The sequence below is a fragment of the Sinocyclocheilus anshuiensis genome, unplaced genomic scaffold (assembly GCF_001515605.1).
Source record: "Sinocyclocheilus anshuiensis isolate Anshui unplaced genomic scaffold, SAMN03320099.WGS_v1.1 scaffold1816, whole genome shotgun sequence".
NCBI classification, from domain to species: Eukaryota; Metazoa; Chordata; class Actinopteri; order Cypriniformes; family Cyprinidae; genus Sinocyclocheilus; species Sinocyclocheilus anshuiensis.
In genome coordinates, this window is record NW_015557182.1 from 129462 (window position 1) to 144794 (window position 15333).

General features: G+C 35.3%; 1 protein-coding gene across 4 annotated transcripts in view; it reads left to right on the top strand.

Moving 5' to 3' along the window:
• Window positions 1-9670, top strand: part of tiam2b (TIAM Rac1 associated GEF 2b) — a 45675-nt gene extending 36005 nt beyond the window's left edge. For all 4 annotated transcript variants that reach the window (XM_016474044.1, XM_016474041.1, XM_016474042.1 and 1 more), the window contains exons 15-25: window positions 3579-3767; window positions 3894-3962; window positions 4073-4198; window positions 5688-5796; window positions 5912-6091; window positions 6225-6343; window positions 6452-6560; window positions 6659-6714; window positions 7464-7554; window positions 7827-7914; window positions 8803-9670. In XM_016474044.1, the coding sequence (XP_016329530.1) occupies window positions 3579-3767; window positions 3894-3962; window positions 4073-4198; window positions 5688-5796; window positions 5912-6091; window positions 6225-6343; window positions 6452-6560; window positions 6659-6714; window positions 7464-7554; window positions 7827-7914; window positions 8803-9358 (1692 nt within the window). In that variant the 3' untranslated portion in view covers window positions 9359-9670. The remainder of the gene's footprint in view (window positions 1-3578; window positions 3768-3893; window positions 3963-4072; window positions 4199-5687; window positions 5797-5911; window positions 6092-6224; window positions 6344-6451; window positions 6561-6658; window positions 6715-7463; window positions 7555-7826; window positions 7915-8802) is intronic.
• Window positions 9671-15333: the final 5663 nt, after the last annotated feature.

The following is a 15333-nucleotide window of genomic DNA, read 5'->3' on the forward strand; positions in this document are numbered from 1 at the left end:
ATAAATATACATTATTATAACATTTATTAATATGTAAAAGATCTTTAAAGCATGAGTCAATGTAAGTAAGCCACTTGTAGATTGCATGCATTTGGGGCAGGACTAGCCGCTTTACCGACCAATGGCAGATCTTTGAAAATTTGATTCATATATTTTCATCATATATCATACTTCATCAGATGTATATAATCAGAAATGTAATTTCATCAGATATAATCATAATCCGATTTAAATGGTATGCATTATATAATGTTCATTTTTATAAAACTTAAATAAGACTTGTCTAACTTGTTTATAGTAATAAACTTGCCCATTTAGGTTGTGCATTGAGGGAAAACAAATGTTTCACTGTGCTTGTTAACTATTTTTGAGAAATATGATGAGATAAAGCGGATTTATATCATTATTATATAAACTACTTTTTATATTATTGATGCTTTCTGGCAGAAATTGAGTTAATTGTACATTTTCAGTTTTACTGACCAATGGCAGAAATTTGGATATAAATTTATTTTCATATACATTCATATCTGAATGCATATGATCTTCTTGTTAATAACTTGTTTAATAGGAGTTTACATAATAACTTACCTAAATATTTAGTACAAAATTTATTATTTATGGAATATTCGCCTATTTACATTGATTAAAGATTGTACATTGATTAAGTTTCGCTTGTTAACTATTTTACAGAAAATATGTAGCATATTATTTATTATATTTAAACAAACAGTTTTATACATTTGTATATAATTATTATGTAAGCTACTTTTTATATTATTTATCCTTTCTGGCAGTTAATTGAAGTTGTCTAAATAAAAACATTTAACTTCAAATTTAAAATCTGTGTTGTTTTTACGATGTACAATCTGAGGTGCAAAACATTGTGTGTACGATTATAAGGAATTAAACATCCAATTAATACATTATTTTGTACACAATAGTGTCATCCTTAAAAATGATATTTTCAGCAAGAAATAAAGTATTCCCACTTACCTTATTTAAATATTTTTTTTCTGAAAGATTACGTGCCCTGAATCACTGTCCTTCAAATGACCTTCTAGAATGAAGAGCAATTATTACAAGTTATGATAAAGTGTTACCTATATGGTTATATAACTACTGGATGCACTCAGTGTCTCTGGGCCGCTTTATCTCATGCTGTTGTGTTCTAGTGGTCTATAATTACTGTGGACATTGAAATGATCTTACTTGATTGTGCATTGTGTCAAAATAGGAGATTTTTCAGAAATGCACACTTATCTATGACCTTCAAACACTCAATTGCACTTCATTATGATTGTACACACTATGATTGTACTGAGTTTTGAAAAGAATGATCATTTCATATGGGTTTTATAGTAGGGTTTTTTTTCTTCCATTCTCTATGTGTTGAGAGCAGCTATGCAGAGCCGCCCCTAGGGATTTATCAGTTTGTCAGCACTTTATTACCCTCTGACAGCACAGATTACGATGACAAATGGCTTGAATTTTCACCGGTGATGCTGTTTTTTATGCAGCCCCGGTGATAGCGCACCACTTGCGCTCTGGAGATAAAGCCTTTAGGAGAGCGTTTGCATTTTTGAGTCAACATTTCTTGCCCTCGGGCACCGCCGGAGCCTGTTTCTAATGCTTCGGTTGTTTTATCCAGGAGCGCTGGATTGCATTGATTAAGAAGCAGGTCACTGATACAGCATTCAGTGAGTGAATGTGGGTGAGAGCAGCATTCATAAAGGCACAGGCAATGCGTTGAAATCCCTATGATTCCAACAGAGTTTGATTCATTTGATACATTTCCTTGTCTATCTGGTGTTTTTAATATTCTTAAAGACAAACAATGTGCTACTTTATCAGTCAACACCCTTGCACAGCATTTTCTCCTTAAAATGTGATGTATCAACGATAGTCTCAAAAACTTGGTTTGAAACTGCCCCGTTTCCTGTCACAAACATGTAACCTGGAGCGGAGGCGGGGCTAGCATTGTTAGTATATTCATGGATCCACATATACTATATATATATAAAATGAGGTAAGAGTGTAGAGTTACATTCAAGCCATTTTAAGACATAAAGAATTGTTTTATGGGGAAAAAATTTCATTTTGATTATCATAGAGATGAGTTTTAAGGGATAAAATTAGTGACTGCAAAGGTACTTTAACATTAAGAGGAATTCTTTCTGCTTTTTTAATACATCGAAACTGCAGTGTAGCTCCAAAAATGTCATTAAAGCACTATAATAAATAGTCTATAAGGCTTGTGCACTGTCATACTACAGGTTTATGAGGAATAGACTGAAAGTGTAATTATTTGCTGATAATCTTCCCTTTTGCCATAGCTCTCAAATCTGATTCTCACTTTAGTATATTCAAACTTGATTTGTTGCTTGTCATTTTATGTAATTTACGTAACATCTCGCCATTTTTAGAATGAGATTTGTAAGGTGCAGATTGAATGATTTTCAGTGAAAAACTACTTTAAGGTTAAAGTATAAACAATGAAAGATTGTTCATTTTTAAGTTTAGGAATTTTTTTCTATTCTTTTCAAACCAAAATATTACTGATGAATGACAGTGTCACTAATAAATTAGTTTCTTGGCTGTTTCTGCACTTGTTTTTTTTTTTCTTCAGTAGCAGCTGTCTTCAAAACTGACTGAAATTATATTTTAGTTGGAAAAAACTGTTCTTGTCACTTTACTTTAAATGACAATAGAGTGCTGAGTCCTAAAAACCTGGAAATGAGTAAGAACTTTTGGTTTGGTATAAAGTCGGTGGGTTTTGTGAATGAAATTTTCCAACTTGTAGATTTTAAAGGGGTCCTATTATGCTCAAAGTCTTGATTTTGTTTTGGGGGTGTACTAGAACAGGCTCTCATACTAGGTTGTTCGAAAAACACATTATTTTTCACATATTTTACATTATTACAACACCTCTCTCCCCAGTCTGGCATGAACGGCTCGAATAGTTCCTGTATCAAATGAAGGCCCGCCTTCTGAAATACGAAATGTGCTGTGATCGTTGCCTTCTCTAGTGCAGCTCAACCAGGTCTTGTCCCATTCGTCGATATTTGTGATATCACAAATCCCGGAAAATATGCATTGTAGTCCAAACGAGTCGTTCGTTGTAGTTTTTGAAAAGTGATTTCTGTTAAATAAAATATCTCCCTTTGGAGTGGACTTTGAGCTTTGTAACTTTGCAGATCTTTTTTATGCTCAAACAGCAACATTACAGACTAACTAAAGTTGAAAAAGTGAAAAAGCATAATAGGACCCCTTTAAATGAAGACAGAAACAGTTGTGGGAAGCTAAATGACAGTGACATTAAAGTCATGCAACTGTGTTGTAGTTCGTTTATAGCATTGATAAAAGTTGTGTTCATTTGCAAAGATTATCTTGATGTTTAAGAATCATAAGCTTTTGTTGGTCACTGAGCTTATTTTCTGCAGTAATCCTAAAGGCGGTGGGAAAATCCTATTGGCTTTTTGTCGAGGGAACCTGTTGCACTATACAAAAATGTGTCATCCCTGCAGAAAAACAGAGAACTACAAGACATTGATCTTCTGCTTTCATTTACCTTGTAGGACCCAGAGACGGTGTGTAATCTCTACCAGACGTTCCCCGAAGGCTCTGTTCTCGTGCCGGAGGGCCACAGGAACCCTTACTCCACTGAAAATGCCCTTGCCAGATCCTCTCCTCGTCACATGTCCGTCACAGAGCGCCTGCGCATGGTCATTCAAGAGCTGGTGGAAACGGAGAAATCTTATGTCAAGGTACAAAACCACAACTGTGGTATTTAAAATATGTGTTCATTGTTTGCATGGAGACATGAATTAATGCATAATGCCTTCTTCTTTATTATATTTACACTGTCATTTCACTTGTGTCCCATTGTTTAGGACCTTGGATCTCTGTTTGAGATCTATCTGAAGCCATTACAAAGAGAAACCTTCCTCAGTCATGATGAGGTACGTTTTGTGGTGTGAAATTATGTCTTTTGGAGTTCATATTGTCCGAGTCAGACCTGAGCTCATTTTTGCGCATCATGTCCATAATTGTGGTTTTCCTTTTCCTGTAGATGGAGTCTCTGTTCGGCAGCCTGCCAGAGATGCTGGACTTCCAAAGGGTTTTCCTACAAACCCTAGAGGAGAGGACAACTTCCTCACCGGAGTACCATGCACTAGAGACTCCAGAGAAACTCAAGGTAAAATTATGGTGGTGGTGAAATTATAGATGTGTATGATTAACCCTCTGATGCATTAAATATTCAATACCTAGCCTGGATCACCTGTAATAAAAGACAGAATTAGATATTCCAGAAGTACTTTGTCAACCTTTTTGCATTTTTTATTATTATTAGTGCTGTCAATCGATTAATCGCGATTAATCACATCCAATAAAAGTTTTTGTTTACATAATATATGTGTGTACTATGTATATTTATTATGTATACATAAATACACACACACATGCATGTATATATTTAAGAAAAGTATGTTATATCTCTATATTAAATATATTTATATATATTATAAATTATATAAATATATACATGTAAATATTTTCAAAATATATACTGTATGTGTGTATTTATATATACATAATAAATTTACACAGTACACACACATATATTACAAAACACACATATATAAACAAAAACTTTTATTTTGGATGCGATTAATCGTGATTAATCGTTTGACAGCACTAATTATTATACATAAAAAACAATGACATCAAATTGTATAGAATTATGGGTAAGGGTCGAGTCAAAGCAGTGTTCAGTTTTTGTTATTGTTACCTAAAACTATTAAAAACATTTTATAAATAAAGTAATAATAAATAAAACGAAATAAAATCTAAATATATAAATAGAAATATTTGGTGAAGAATTTAAGAACTTAAAATAAAAGTTTTGACATTTTGAAATGTTTGAAGTAACTGAAATAAGTTTAAAATAAATAAATAAAATTAGTTTAAATATATTTTTAAAGGGGTCATATGATGCAATTAAAATTTTTCCTTTCTCTTTGGAGTGTTACAAGCTCTTGGTGCATAAAGAAGATCTCAAATCCAGAGAGATATTCTTTATAAAAGTTAAGAGTCAACCACGCCTACCTAAAATGGCTCGTTCTAACACGCCCCCACATGTCTACGTCACGATGTGGGAAGATTTGCATAACGCCGCCCAAATGTTCACGCAAAGAAAGAAGGCGTAATTTTTATTCTCGCATTATTCTCGCAATTTTTATTCAACAATAATGTATTGTTGTTGCCGCCGCCGCCATGTCGTGAAGGCGCTGTGTGTTTCGTTGTGAAAGCGAAACTACTTTGTTTGGCCTTCCATAAGAGGACAATATCTGCTTCGTCATGCCTGGAGCTGATCCGTGCTGGTCGCTGAGGAAATACTTCAACTTCACGCTGTGGATCGCCGGATCGGCTTTCACCATGGACGACAAAAAAAGATGTTAAAATTCAAATTAATAATAAAAACAAACTGTAATTGTATATAAAAACTGCTTAACACTGAGACAAAGGTTTTCACTCATGGTTTCTTGGATATAACATCACAAAATCTGTCCACTGTAGAGACATCATGCTTGAATTAGACTGCAAATTTGTTTTACATTTGATAAATGATGTGTTTTTCAGTTTGAGGCACATTCTGAGTCTTTCTCTTTCAATCTCACATCCAGAAGCTCCTCTTCTCCCTGGGCGGATCGTTTTTATACTATGCAGATCACTTCAAGCTTTACAGCGGCTTCTGTGCCAATCATATTAAAGTGCAGAAAGTGCTGGAAAGAGGTAAAACATAAACATAAGCCTCATCTGACAAGTCTCATGGCATATTTTAACTGGCATTTTGAGCTGAAAGACGATGAGCCTGGTTTATATCATTCTTTGGTTTGTCTGATGGCAGCAAAAACCGACCAGGCATTCAAAGAGTTCCTGGAGGCGAGGAACCCCACCAAACAGCACTCGTCCACCCTGGAGTCGTACCTCATTAAACCCGTGCAGAGGGTTCTGAAGTACCCGCTGCTGCTGAGGGAGCTGGTGTCTCTCACCGACCCCGAGAGCGACGAGCACAGCCACCTCACAGGTGGGGGACCATCCAAAATGAAAAATCTGTCATCATTTACTTTTATTTTCAATCCAGTCAGCCTTTAATCCATTAGTGATTCAATATGAATTCAGTGGGTCAGTTGACATAAATGGTCTCCTTTCTGGTGCAGAGGCATTAAAGGCTATGGAGAAGGTGGCCAGTCACATAAATGAGATGCAGAAGATCTACGAGGACTACGGCACAGTGTTCGACCAATTAGTGGCAGAGCAGAGCGGCCCTGAGAAGGAGGTGCATACTATTCTAGATTTACTTTTAAAAGCATACAAGGATCGTATTATATGCAGTATATTTTCCCTTTATGATTTCAATATCAAGCCTGTGTGTTGTGCGTCTCAGGTTACTGAGATCTCCATGGGAGAGTTCATCATTCACAGTTCAGCACTCTGGCAAAACCCTCTGCCCTCTTTGGGCCGCATGAGAAAAGACCCTGAACTCACCCTCTTCCGTAAGTCTGATCTGATTTACTGTAACTTTAAAAAGCATGCAGTTTATGCTGTGCAGTATATGGATAATATTAAAGAGTCAGTGTTTTTATTCCTCCAGTCTTCAAGAGAGCACTCATTTTGGTGTATCGGGAAAGCAAGTTAAAGAAAAGAATGGTGAGTTGTGGAATGTAGCACATGGTGTATTTTTATCAGGTCTGTCAGTTGATAAAAATATATATATTTACTTTCCATGCCAAATGATTAATTGAATTATTAATGTGCATCAGTATTTGCAGAAAGAAGTCCCCTAATTTAAGAACATTACATGAACAGACATTACATTATTAGATGGGTATATTCACTGACAAAATAGACAAAAAACTATTTAGAAATCAAAATATACACTACTGCCCAAACTTTTGGGGTCTGTAAGATGTCTGTTTATGCTCACCAAGGCTTAATTTATCTGATAAAAACAGTAATATTGTAAAATATTATTACAATTTAAAATAACTGTTTTCTATATTAATATATTTTAAAACGTAATCTATTCCTGTGACACAAAGCTGCATTTTCACCGTCATTACTCCAGTATTCAGTGTCACATAATCCTTCTAATGTTTGTGGAAATCATGATCTTTGAGAAAGAATAGAAAGTTTAAAATAACTTTTTTTGTAACAATGTAAATGTCTTTGAACAGAGGGCATGTATGAATATATTATATATTGTTATATATACAAACAAATATATTATTTGTTTTCTTTTGATAGACTTCATGCATAAATTACAGAGTTTACATAGAGGTTTGAGGTCATGATTAATAGTGTTTTTTAAGTAAAATTAAATTAACAGCTATGTTTTGGTAGCTGTTCATAAGTTTTATACTGACAGCTAACAGACATTTGTATGTTTTTCCGACTAGACGTCTTCACGGCCCGGGGATCTGGATCCTTTTAAATTCCGCTGGCTCATTCCTGTTTCATCCCTTCAGGTCCGACCTGGAAATTCAGCAGGTGTGTATGACATGACCTTCCTGTATAAACTAAGAGATGAACATGAGTTTGACATGGATTAAACAAGAGCTTGGTTTCTGTCAAGAGTGTAGACTGATCAAGAGAAATATGGTATTCAAATGGAGGATTTTAAGAACCATTTGAACACGTCACATCAGAGCTCATAATTTAAAATATATATATATCATAGAAAAGCCCTTTTAAAAGACCAATTGACAAAATTAAAATCTAGTCCATAACTTGCTTAAACTCTCTACTCTTGCCTCTTTCAGGGTCAGAAAACCCTTGTGTTTGGGAAGTTGTCCACACCAAGTCTGAAGTGGAGGGACGACCAGAAATGTCCTTTCAGCTCTGCAGCAGGTAATATTGAAAGTACCAGCCATTCAACATTACAGTATAATTGAAAGCTATCAATTTTAACATTTATTAAGACTTAAAAAAATAACAACTTCTAAATTAAGTGAACACAATAATCTTAAAACAATCTTCACATAAACCCATTATAATAAATGTCATATTTACCTGTGCCCTTCAGCAAGTAGGAAATAATCAGAAAACGAATAAAGCTATCAAACACTCAATTCTAAATTAAATATAGACGAATCCTTAAAGCTACAAATGTTATTGATTTCCTCTTTTTTTTCTTTTGTTCTTTGATTTACAGACATCACAGCAGCTGGGTTATTAGGTTATTTGACTGCTATTACTTTAAGAGCTGCCGCTGCTCAACGTGACGCGGATCTGACACGCATGCTCATAGTTTTATTCCCGCTTTAATATGAAATGATACAGGCTACAGCGTACACCGCCGTATTTGTGCGAGCACGCGCGACGAGCACAGTATAACGGCTGACAGGAAAATTCATTTTTACTGACATACGACCTGACAACATCTCATCTGACCGCAGTTAATTTATGTTATACTAAAGGTCCTCGTCACCAGTACCCTTTCCGCGCTCATTTGACTCGTGTCTGGCATTGAGGTGAAGTTGGAGCGCGCATCTGAAAAGTCTCCGCCTCTGAGTTAACTGCGTTAAATATTTTTAACGCCGTTAAACTTGAAAAATCAATCGCCTGCGTTAATGCGCACATTTTGATAGCACTAATTGAAAGTAAAAAAAAGTGCGCTCATTAAAAGTGTCTTTGAAAGTGAGCCTTTTATTTAACATCTGCAAGAACCATTATTTGCATTATTTTAAGCTTTTAAATGCCATTTTTAAATGTTCTCGCATCTCTTTTTGTGTGCAGTAACCTGGAGAACAAGGCTAATGCGGTGAGGGCAATCCGCACTCTTCTGAGAGAGAACGCCAAGCGGACGGCTCCTGTCGAGCGACGATTTAAAGATCTAAATTCTAACTTCACCTTCCCCAGGAGAAACCACCTAGGAGCGCTTAGAACAAACTCCTGGCAGCGGCTGCCACCACAGTCTGACGAGCCTAAAACGTCAGACTCAGATGAGGGCAGACTGCTTGACGGATACGCTCACTCCGAACCTCCCCTCAGGCCCTCCAGAGGCCAGAGCTCTACTCTGAGCAAGAGATCCACATTGTGCTCGCTGACCAGTGCCTTGGAAGCTCAACTCCAGAGACTGAACTTCGTAGAGGAGCCACAAGGAATGAGCAAGAGCAGTACCAGCAGCCTTCAGGGCAGTCAGGTGACTCTGCTGGACGACACTCCAGGTCTAGACCTCAACACCCTGCTGGCCAGGGACTACAGCGTGCAGAGTTTTGGACCGGTAGTTAATGAGGACTGTTTTTACGACACGATCATGGGCATCCAAAAAGCTGCCATCCCCACCCTGTAGAGGAAGCTGGTGCTATAAATATTAAATGCACTAAAACATGATTATTGTGCCTTGATATGAAGAGCTTTTACACAGCCAGTTTTATATCAGCTCTGTCACAAAATCTAGTGAGCTGCCTACCTGGATGCCATTTTAAAGCATAAAAGGCATTATAATTATTTTGCCTTCTAAGGCATCTTTGCTCAAGTTCTAAAGCAGTATCACATGTATTCCTATCAGAAATTATCCATGATGGCAGAGTTAAAAAGAAATTGACTATAAATATACTTATTCAATACTGAGAAGTTTAAAATAATTAAGATTTGTAATGTTTAAAAAAAAAAAAAGTCTAATTCTTATTTGATCAAAAAATAAAAACATTTAAATTAAACAATAATAATTTATTTTTTTAACATTTAAAAAAAAATCGTAATTATTCCAAACTTTTGACCGGTAGTATATAATAAAGGTTTAATTTAACCAGGGTCCTTATAGTCTTAGAAAACTTGGATACATGAGGAAATTTAATAAAATATTTAAAAAATATATAAAGTATAAAAAATAGATTTATAGACCTGGAAAATTCATGGAAATTAAAATAATAAAGATAAAATAAAAATTAAATACTTAAACGGTGATAAATTCAAAATAAATAAATCCCAAAAATTCAGTAAATTCATTGGTTAAAATTAGATCCTTTAAGAACATTCAGATCACATAACATTTGGAATTCTGAATCTTATTTAATTATAATTATTGTAGTTAATTTAATCTCTGGACACTGACAGTTTCTGTAAACTGAAAAAAAAACAAAATTTTGAAAACAAAACTTTCATGACAGCAGATGTACAAAAGGAAACCTATTGTTGTGGACAATTGGGGCCTTGGAGTAAAAAAGGCTGAGAACCTCTGTTTTTTGTGCGACTGAGAAGAGTGTTCCAAAACAGTCCCTTATGAGAGTTTCATCTGGGTAGTCAGCTCACTAGGGTTTGGGATGAGCCGCTATGTGGATGAACAAATGGATGATCCTTCCTTAAATTCAGAGCACAGTTTACTTATCCAGTGCATTCCATATGAGCTGACACATGTATTATTAATACACGAGCAAAGACTGTTTCACTGTACGTGAATACTGTAGCTTTACATTTGTATTTGCTTGTTTGACAAAGGCTTTTATCAGCTCAAGACTGAAATAGCTTGATTTCAATGAGCTGGGCAAGTTTTGATAAACCTGAAGACTGAATATAAAATATTTTGTCTAAATTATGCTTGTATATGTTTCTTACAAAATTGTTGTGTGCACATTTGTAATGTGTGTGTGTGTGTGTGTTTTTTAATAATATTATTCAAAGGCATGTTTTACATTCCTTAAGTTAAAAACTTAAGATTTCTTTGTAGTTTAAGCTTGAAAATACTGTTGTTACACAAAATTGTTGTGTGCACATTTGTAATGTGTGTGTGTGTGTGTGTGTTTTTTAATAATTATTATTCAAAGGCATGTTTTACATTCCTTAAGTTAAAAACTTAAGATTTCTTTGTAGTTTAAGCTTGAAAATACTGTTGTTACTGTTAAGATATGAATGTTGATATGCTCTGTTTTCAGTTATGGTTATTGTAATTTATTTGTAAAAATATACTGTATGACTTAACTAAACATACTTTGTGAAAATGATTTTGTTTTAATATTTAATAAAGACTGTGTTCTATAATATGTATTGATATCATTAAAATCTTGCAAATATTGATCTCCTACATCATAAACCATATTCAACCAAACTACTTTTTCTGTCCATAAATGAAAGCAAAAATGCTGTGACAACACATTTGCAACCAATCAAAACATACTTTTAATATGCAGTTATGTGGAGTTGAATTTATTTTTCATTTTTTTATGATCACCCTGTATACTGCAATGTCTTTGGAAAGGTTTAGAGATTATTATTTCAGTTGCTTTTTCTTTCTGACTGGCACTCGATACACCAACCTTATTTTAAAAGTACTAGGTAGAGAGACCGAAATAAAATAGAAAAAAATTATGCTCAGCTGAGTCGTAATTACGAGCCTTTTTCTCTAGATTTCTTTGTTGAGGATTTTTGTGGGCGATGTTCATTGTGTACGTGGGCTTTCATTGCACATTTCTTTGTCTCTTTGATTGAAAAGAGATGGGGGGGGGTTGTTCTGTACAAAAAAGAACTTAATTTACATTCCTAGAAGCTGTGCCAGTGCTTGCCAGGCAGCTGAGGAATATGGTAAAGTTTTAGGTAAGCGTAGGTTTTAATCTTTGGTTCTGCGTACATGAAATGCAGTTCTGTCATGACAACTCTCGGAGGGATTGGCATGGTAATGTATATGACAATGTTAATGTATTTGGTCTTGGCGATGCAAAACCTTTATTTCTGCTGACTGTGTATGAGGGTTAAACAAGAAACACAACCCGTTTGCAATGTTATATGGAGTCGTTCACGCTGCATAATATCATTGTGCCTACTGTATCCATGGTACGGCAGCAAAGTTCCTTGATTATTACGCCGGAATGAGAGTATAGTTCCTAGCCATATCGGCCTAGAAAATCACAACTTTTCATTTTCCGTCGGTCTTAGTACACGATGTAACCACAGAAGAGTCAAGTTTTTAATAGGAAAAATATCGAAACTCTTTGGTCATTTTTGAGCGAGATGTTAACGGTCTAATCCGATTCAATGATCTATGCTAAGCTACAGCTAAAAGTGCTACCGCCAGACCCGGAGATCGGCTGAATGGATTCGAAAACGGTAAAACTCAACTGTTTAACTCTAGGGGAGTTGGAAAATGAGCCTATTTTCAAAAATAGTGGAGTGTTCCTTTAAACTTGCTCTATGGTAAAGCAGTAGTGCATTATTGACACAAGCATACGAAAGAGTTTCTGTAAAGCTTCTTTAAAATGATGTTTTTTGCAAAAAGCACTATAAAATTAAATTCGACTTGACTAAGTCATCATTACTAATACGTACCATAAGTAAACCATGTGTAGATTTCTAAATAAACCTGGCATTATACACTATGAATATTGCTGGCTTTGTAACTGCTAAAGCTCCTCTTTTGTAAGTCTAAATGTAAAAACATAAAAGTCCATTTTATTAAAAACTACTGTACTTTGGATCAACAAATTGTGTGAGTTTGGGGCTGGGATTTGTTTGCCAACCAATAGCAAGGGGAATTTTGGAAATTTTCAGGAAAACTGATAATTTTGTGTTTTTATTTGATTTAAAAGAAGTGTACATAGAAATCTCTCAAGCGGTTAGTTAATTACATCCAGAAAATTGCGGGAACACTGAATAAACCTTTCTTTCCATGATGATTTTGAAATGCATTTTAAAATCTAACATAAGTAACTGAAATGCCAAAATGCGCCTTTTAATAATCATGAATAGAATATATGTTCGGAGAGCAAAAAGAAAACGAATGTTGGGGAAATGGCAAAGCAGCCCAAGCTCCTGTTGCCACAGTAACACCTGTGTGGAGGACCATAAAGACGGCCCACCTCTCCAGCACATAAACTGTGAATGAGACTCCATCCTTTTCAACAGAAGCAGCCAGAGGAAGGCAGCAGACACTACTCTGGGGACGGATCTTTACAAGCGTGGGAAGTGGAGAGAGCTGTATCTCGCAGTACACAGATCCCAAAGCTGGGCTTTCCCTGCCCTCTGTCTGCTCTGAAATCAACTGACAGAGTGTTGAAGTAATCAGACCCGGCACTGCCTAGAGCCTGTTTTCCTCTCTCAAAACCAGAGCCCGCAATTGGGTTTCCAGCCTTATTGCTCTCCGAATCAACTGGTTTGGATCACAGTTTTTGGACCTTCTGGAGCAAAGACATGATACAGGTTGCATCCAGAACCGGAGATATCCGAGGAAAGTGTTAATCCAGACTCTGGCTTTGGCACGGTCTTGACAAGGAGTGGGAACAGTCAGGCTGGACACTATGACCGCCTGCGCGGAGCTCGTGGAATGTGCTGAGCTCAGCCTGACGTCCACCCTGTGTCACGCTTAGGGCGCCCCTCTCACCCACTACCTGGACGTCACACACTTTGTGTGTGTTCTTGCTGACTACACATGTGTAAATGTGTTGGCATATTCTGGCTTTAGTGGTCAAGACAAACAGGTTAGTGAGATACTGAATTTTATCCTTCTTTCTTTATTATACAGCAATTTATTGGACACATCTTACAGTATTTTAGTTGAAGTAATGCTGAATAACATTGCTTTTAAGCTATCAGACTTACAATTTTTTTTCTGGTGGATAAAACATACAAAAAACAAAACTTATATTGAAGGAGGGGCCTGACTTGAATTTAGGGACTTACTGTAGGAGCATAATAAGGTGGAATCGAAAGCAAAATGTACTCATACTCATCGATTCAAGTTTGTTAAAATTGTAACTAATTTTCCACGCTGAAGAAAAAAAAAACCCACAACCCTAAAGACTAAAGTCTCTGTCGCTTTTGCTCATCAAGGCTGAATTTTTTTGATTAAAAGTACAAAAAAAAAAAAAACCAGCAACATTGTGATATAATTAAAAATAAATCTATTAAAATACATTTTCAAATGTAATTTATTCCTGTAATGGCAGAGCTGATTTTTTTAGTAGATATTACTACTTTCTTCAGTGTCACAGGATCCTTCAGAAATCATTCTAACATTCTAATATGATGACGTGGTGCTTAATTATTATTAGTGTTCAATTATAAAAAATGGTTTTTATTATTATCAATGTTGAAACCAATTTTTGCTGCTTAATATGCCAAATTATATATTTTTTGAGGATCCTATGATGAATAGACAGTTCAAAAGAACAGCATTTATTTAAAATATAAATATTTTGTAACATTATAAATGTCTTTACTGTCACTTTTGTTAATTGAATGAATCCAAAAAAAAATATATATATACATATATGCTTCTTGAGCAGCAAATCAGCATATTAGAATGATTTCGGAATGATCATGTGACACTAAAGACTGGAGTAATGGTTGCTAGGAATAAATTACATTTTGTAAAAATTTTAATTTTTCACAGTATTTTTTTTATTATCAAATATGCAGCCTTGGATATGCAGAAGACTTTGTATTGCAAACAAGTTTGAAAGTGACCTCTGAGTAAAAAGGCATTCATGAATCACCAACTATTGATAATGAACAATGGACCTGCTTTGCCTACGAACTTTTGCCGAAGTTTTGCTAATGTGACTGCACCTTTAGTAATGGTCTCACCTTTAGAGTTGGACCAGTAAGCAATCACCTAGGAATGTGAAAAAATAACATCTTAGCAAACACATAGTGATATGTTGAAAACTGCAAAACATATTAACAACCTCATAACATTGCACTAAAAATCAAGCAATCCAAAACTAATCCAAACACCTTATCAACAGCATAGCCATATACAAAAATTCACTTAAACCACATACAGTTAGGTCCATATGTTTGGACACTGACACAATTTTCCTAATTTTAGCTCTGTATGCCACTAGAACAGAATTAAAAATGAAACAATCAAGATGAAATTGAAGTGCAGACTTCAAGCTTTAATTCAAGGGGTTGAACAAAAATATAACAAAATGCTTAGGAATTACAACCATTTTTATACACAGTCCCCCCATTTTCAGGGGCTCAAATGTAATTGGACAAATAAATATAATCATAAATAAAAATGTTCATTTTTTATATTTTGTTGAGAATACTTTTGCGGGCAATGACTGCCTTATGTCTGGAACTCATGGACATCACCAGAGACTGGTTTCCTTCTTTGTGATGTTTTGCCAGGCCTTTACTGCAGCTGACGTCAGGTGTTGTTTGTTTGTGGGTCTTTCTGCCTTTAGTTTTGTCTTCAGTAAGTGAAATGCATGCTCAATTGGGTAGAAATCAGGAGACTGACTTGGCCATTGCAGAATATTCCACTTTTTTACCTTCAAAAACTCCTGGGTTGCTGTATGTTTTGGGTCATTGTCCATCTGTACTATA